Source organism: Malania oleifera, chromosome 2 (assembly GCF_029873635.1).
Source record: "Malania oleifera isolate guangnan ecotype guangnan chromosome 2, ASM2987363v1, whole genome shotgun sequence".
Classification (NCBI taxonomy): Eukaryota; Viridiplantae; Streptophyta; class Magnoliopsida; order Santalales; family Ximeniaceae; genus Malania; species Malania oleifera.
The window spans coordinates 119,688,322-119,694,416 of NC_080418.1; the positions used below are offsets into that span (position 1 = coordinate 119,688,322).

General features: G+C 37.8%; 1 protein-coding gene across 1 annotated transcript; it reads left to right on the forward strand.

Moving 5' to 3' along the window:
• Positions 1-3,985: 3,985 nt before the first annotated feature.
• LOC131149829 (borneol dehydrogenase, mitochondrial-like) lies at positions 3,986-5,209 on the forward strand. The gene is made up of 2 exons (XM_058100596.1): positions 3,986-4,044; positions 4,383-5,209. The coding sequence occupies exons 1-2, from the start codon at positions 4,007-4,009 to the stop codon at positions 5,152-5,154; spliced, it is 810 nt and encodes a 269-aa protein (XP_057956579.1). The 5' UTR covers positions 3,986-4,006; the 3' UTR covers positions 5,155-5,209.
• Positions 5,210-6,095: the final 886 nt, after the last annotated feature.

Consider the following 6,095-nt stretch of genomic DNA (forward strand, 5'->3'; position numbering starts at 1 on the left):
GAAGGTAAGCATGAGTGAATGGGGATTGGATATGAGTATTATAGGATTTGGGATTTTCAAAGAATTTCTCTTAATCAATATTTTTAATCCCATAGCTAATTATCCCAAATGAACTCATATATATAGGCAAGGGAGAAAATATGACCGTTGGGGACCTATTGGGTATTATTAGAAAAGTTTAATGACGTTTAAGACATTTTAACCCTGTTTAAAAAATTATTAACCGCGGTAAAAATAGGAGCAACTCGAGAGGTCCGGTCGACCAGGACTCAAATGGCTCGGTCGACCAGGGGCATTTTGAACTGAGTGGTCGGTCGACCGAGGCAAGCGATTTTGCAATTTTCCGAGGTTCAGTCGACCAGGATTATTTTGAACTGAAGGGCTCGGTCGACCAGACTATTGGGAATTCTCCCAAGACCCCTCGGTCGACCAGGTTGTTGGAGTACAAATTTGGTCGGTCGACGGGGAGGTCAAAATGTTGACTCCTAAGTGGTTCGGTCGACCAGGGTCAAATGAACTATAAGGGCTCGGTCGACCGGGCCTTGGTCAAACTGTTGACCCAGGGCCAGTTCGGTCGACCAGGTAAAAAATGAACTGTTTTGGCCGGTCGACCGAAAGTGCACCAAGTGTGCATTTCGGTCTCGTATTGACCCAAACAAGTCCTATTCAAGTGCCTAACAAACATATGTGAAATATGTGTGTGTCCTAAGGTCACTTGGGGTCCAATTTGAAGACATGAAAAAGTCCGGTGTCGGTCGACCTTTGGAAAACCCTAAGGTCTTTCTAAAGTCCATTGTCATTCATGGTTTGTTTGAGTTTACGTATTATCATGCATGTGATGTGTGTGAGCTTATTACAAACCAAAGACCTATTTACTATTACAGACCTTTCCTACTTAAATATTACAGACCCGAATATAAATTACAACAAATCAATTATATCAAGGGTCTTCAGAGTCTTCGTTTTCCTTTGGGTCTCCGGGTGCCATCATAGGATACTGCCAAGATAAACCTGCACATCAACTTGGCAATCATTAAATACCTGAGTATTTGTCATAATCAAAACAGGGTATGACCCATAGGGTCAACAGTGGAGCAGTGGGGAGAGTTGTTCACGAGCCAAAGGTTGATCATAAACAGCGCTTACGAGCTCGAGCCGAGCTTACACAGACGAAGCAAATCTCGCAGGTCTATCTTGCGAGATTCTCCACGTGTCACAGCGCTGCGCCATTTCAAAGACAAATCTCGCAGCTTGGTGCTGCAAGATTTTCTAAGCCCCTGCCACGCGCCACCTTTCAGCTGCCTGCGAGATTTGCTCCCCTCCGTGCCACACGTCACCTTGCCAATGGCCCATCAGTTTAAATCTCGCAGCATCAAGCTGCGAGATTACGTGAGCATTAGTTTAGGAAATTTTTTCCCAATCAGAGTATTATTTAATATTTTATTTATTTTTAATAATAAAACGGGAAAAAACTCTGGGTAAATAATTAAGGATTTGTTTCGTATCTCTGTTATTTTTTATTTTTTATTTCTATTTTTCTATAATAAAGAAATATATTGTAAAAATAAATTTATTTATGTTGTCAAATTTTTGTTTCAATTGCCAATTTTTTACTATTTTCTTTTATTTTTATATTATTAATACTCTGATGGGCGGTGACGAGGAGGACCAGGAGGGAGCTGCCTTGTGCGAGGTCGGAGAGAAATAGCGTCGTGGTGGGGTACGTGACGGATAGTGTTTGGGTTCAACCCAGATATGGGGATCTTGTCAAGCTAGAGATAGGAGAGAGAGAGAGAGAGAGAGAGAGAGAGAGAGAGAGAGAGAGAGAGAGAGAGAGAGAGAGAGAGAGAGATGCAGCGGTGGTAGAAGCAGCTGCGATTTGTGCCAGCAATAAACTAAACGCGGGCAAATGTCCACACAAATTTCGCAAGACCACCCTGTGAGATTTGGCCGTCATGCGTCAGCACCTCAATTCCCCTAGCCGTTTAAATCTCGCAAGATGGTCTTGTGAGATTTGTTTAAGCAGGAAAATTTTTGTAAAATAAAATACATTTAATATTTTATTATAAAATAATAATAAAATGAGAAAAAACTCGAGTTTTTTCCCTATTTATCTTTTTAAAAAAAATATATTCAATAATACCTTTTTTGGGAAAATAATTTCGGGAATGACTCTGACGTAATCTCGCTACTTAAAGTAGCGAGATTTGCCACGTGTCATTCTGAAAATTATTTTCCAAAAAAAAAATATTATTTAAAATATATTTTTTAAAAAATGATAAATCGGGAAAAAACTCTGTTCTATGTGCGAGTTTTTTTCCAATTTGTTTTTTTTTTAAATATATTAAATAATATTTTTTTTGGAAAATTAATTTTCGAAATAACCCTGACGTAATCTCGCTACTAGGAGTAATGAAGATTTGTTTCATGTCATTCTAAGAATTATTTTTCCCAAAATAAAATATTATTTAATATATATTTTTTAAAATAATAAATGAGGAAAAAACTTACCCACCCACCTTGCCCTACTCTATAAATTAAATGGTAGGAGACGTTACGTCTCTGAGTGACAGCCAAAGAGAGAGAGAGTTTCACATGCACATTATCCAAATCACATTAAACCTAATTTCTGTAATCATTTTATTGTATATTAATATTAATATTAAGAAAAATATTTTGAAAATGACATTAAAATTGTATTTGGGTGGGTTGTTGGGTAGGGGTGAGCAAACGGTCGGTTCGACCAAATTCGGGTAATTAACCGAATTAACCAAAAAATTCGGTTAAATAATACCATTAACCGAACCGACCGAATTGGAGGAGGAAACTGAACCCGATTCGGTTAACCGATTTTAACCGAAATTATTTAAAATTGATTATTATAAAAAAAAAATAAAAAACCAAATCCAGCTTAATTATATATCTTATTTATTAATTTTATTAATAAAAATGATATTTTACGAGGTGGAAGAAGAAGAAGAAGAAGAAGAGGAGGAGGAGGAGGAGGAGAAGGGGAAGAGTTACTGGGGTGACGGGGTCTGGGTTTGCACGGCGAGCTAGTGGTTGAGACGCTGAGGGTCGAGAGGCTGGACTCTAGAGAGCCGAGCTGCCGAAGACTCGAAGAGACTAGAGGCCAGAGGGGATTTGCCGACTCCGAGAGGCGAGAGGTGGTCCGATGGAGAGCTACGGGCCTGCGGGGCAGATCGGTAGAGCACAGAGAAAGTGAGAAACCTAGCCCTAACTCTAATCCCCAATCCCCACTGTGAATGAAGACCTTTTTCCCCCCAGGCCCCAAGCTCGACTGCCGTTCAGTGCGTTCACTGCTCGCCCCTATTATAAATTATATTAAAAATGTAAACTATTAGTAATTCGGTTAATTGGTTAACCGATATTTTTTTACCGTTAACCGAACTGAAACCGATTAACCGAAAATTTGTAGAATTCTAACCGAACCGACTGAACCGGGTTTTTTACTCGAATCAAATCAGCCAATTTCGGCCGATTAATCCGATTAATTCGGTTTTCACCGAATTATGCTCACCCCTATTGTTGGGTGGGTGGGTAGGTGAGTAGCTAGCTAGCTAGCTGGTAGATTTTCGAGGCAACAAAAAACATTACTAAAGAGAGGAGAGGGTGAGTAAGTTTTTTCCCCATTTATTATTTAAAGAAAAAAACATATTAAATAATATAGTTTTTTTATAAAATAATTTTCGAAATAACACATAGCAAATCTCGCTACTTGACTTATTTAAATCTCATAATTCCGAATAACAAGATTACATTAGGATTATTCTGAGAATTATTTTTTCAAAAAATATATTATTTAAAAGGTTATAAAAAAAAAAAAAAGACAAATCAGAAAAAACTTGAAAAAACTCCATATCGTCAGCAGTACCCATACGCCATCCGTCATAATTTTCACACGTGAGAGCAGTACTGGCCCCTCCAATCATATATATATATATATATATAAGAGAAAGAGGGTACCGAGTTAAGTTGCATATCCATGGGAAGCGTCTGTCTCCTCTCGACCGCTGCAAGAAGGTACGCACCGCTACCCACTACTTAGTGTTAGGAAAGTGTTTTTTCTTTGTTTTTTAAATTGATTACATGAAGGAAATGAATGTTAGAGCTTTTTCTTTGTTTTTTCATTTGATTACATGATCAAGTTAACTCTAAAATACTAAGGGTTTCAAAAATTTAAGTAAAGTTTTAAAAAACTCGCGATATAAAAAATAGCTATATAAATCTCTTTTGTATTTTATAAAAAATAAATAATTTTTTTTTTGGAAGGGAAGTATTTATTTTTGAAATAAAGATTTATGATTCTCGGGGAACGAGTGTTTTTACCCAATATATTTTCTCAACTGAGTGTGCAATAGGCTACAAGGGAAGGTAGCGCTAATCACCGGCGGCGCTAGAGGCATCGGCGAGGCCACTGCACGCCTCTTCACCAAACACGGAGCCAGAGTGGTCATCGCAGACGTCGAAGACGACTTGGCCCGTTCCGTCTGCCGAGACCTTCCGCCCGACTCCTCCACCTTCGTCCACTGCGACGTCACCGACGAAACTCAAGTCGAAAACGCCGTCAACTCGGCCGTCTCCAGCTACGGCACGCTGGACATCATGTTCAACAACGCCGGCGTGACGGGTACCGCCAAGCCCTCCATTCTCGACGGCGACAAGGCGGATTTCGAGCGCGTCGTGGGCGTCAACCTGGTGGGCTCCTTCCTGGGCACCAAGCACGCCGCCCGGGTGATGATCCCCAATCGCCGCGGTGCCATAATTATGACGGCGAGCGTGTGCTCCGCCGTGGGCGGGGTGGCGTCGCACGCGTACACGAGTTCGAAGCACGGCGTGCTGGGGCTGGCGCGGAACGCGGCGGTGGATCTAGGGCGGCACGGGATTCGGGTGAACTGCGTGTCGCCGTACGTGGTGCCGACGCGGATGTCGAAGGAGTTCTTCGAGACGTACGATGTGGGGGGGTCGGGGCTGTATTCGAATTTGAGAGGGGTGACTCTGAAGGCGGAGGATGTGGCGGAGGCGGCGCTCTATTTGGGGAGTGATGAGGCTAAATATGTGAGCGGCCATAATCTTCTGGTGGACGGAGGCTTCACCATTGTGAATCCTGCTTTTGGTATATTCGGACATTGATGTAGTCTTTCTATCCCAATTCCCAAATCTAATCAAGCCCTCTTTTTTGTAAAAATAGACAACATGGATGGTGGTTTAGTTGTGGAAAAAAATATATATATTTTTCTATTTTCTAATTTTTAATTTTTAAAAATTTGTAATAAAAAACGTAAAAAATAAAGATTTTTTCAATTGTGTGTCGTAATTTTTTTTTTTATTTTAAATTTCAAAATAATGAAAAAAGTAACTTGTTTTCTTGTTTTTTCTAAATTTGTATGGGACAATATTTAGGTTTATAGATTTTGGGACTTGAAGTAGTTTGTGTTGATTTAAAATAGAAAATATTTTTTTCTCTATTTTCTATTTTTCAATTTCTAAAAATTTATAATAAAAATGTAAAAAAAAATAAATTTTTTTTTCAAATTTTTTTATTTCTAAATTTCAAAAATATTTTTTCTAGTTTTTCTAAATTTGTATAAGACAATATTTGGATTTATAGATTTTAGGACTTGAAGTTGAGTATGCGTTGTTTTAGAAGAAACTTTATACGCAAGTTACACAAATTAAAGTATTAAATTCAATTTTCATGTTCGCATTCGCAAAGTAAGAGTTTGAAATCTAAAAAATTAATAAAAAGATTATTTTTCAACTTTTCTACATAAATTTGAAAAATTAAAAAATAAGGTGACATTTTTGTAATTATTTAAACATTTAGAAATCAAAAATAAAATATATCCAAAAGCAAGTAGTGTCAAAATTATTTATTTTTGCTAATTTATTTCATAAAAATGAAAAATTAGTTAATTTTTTGTAAATCTTTTAAAAATTAAAATAAAAAATAAAAAATATTTTTCACAACTAATGAGCCTAAATATTTTCATTTTTCTAAAAAAATATATCCCAATTCCCAATTCTCGCGGTAAGTGTTCCATGTCTTTCTCTAAAATTTTATTTATTTTCAA

Coding starts and splice junctions, on each gene's coding strand:
- LOC131149829 (XM_058100596.1), top strand. CDS start 4,007: ATGGGAAGCGTCTGTCTCCTCTCGACCGCTGCAAGAAG. Junction 4,045..4,382: donor CTCTCGACCGCTGCAAGAAG/GTACGCACCGCT, acceptor AGTGTGCAATAG/GCTACAAGGGAAGGTAGCGC.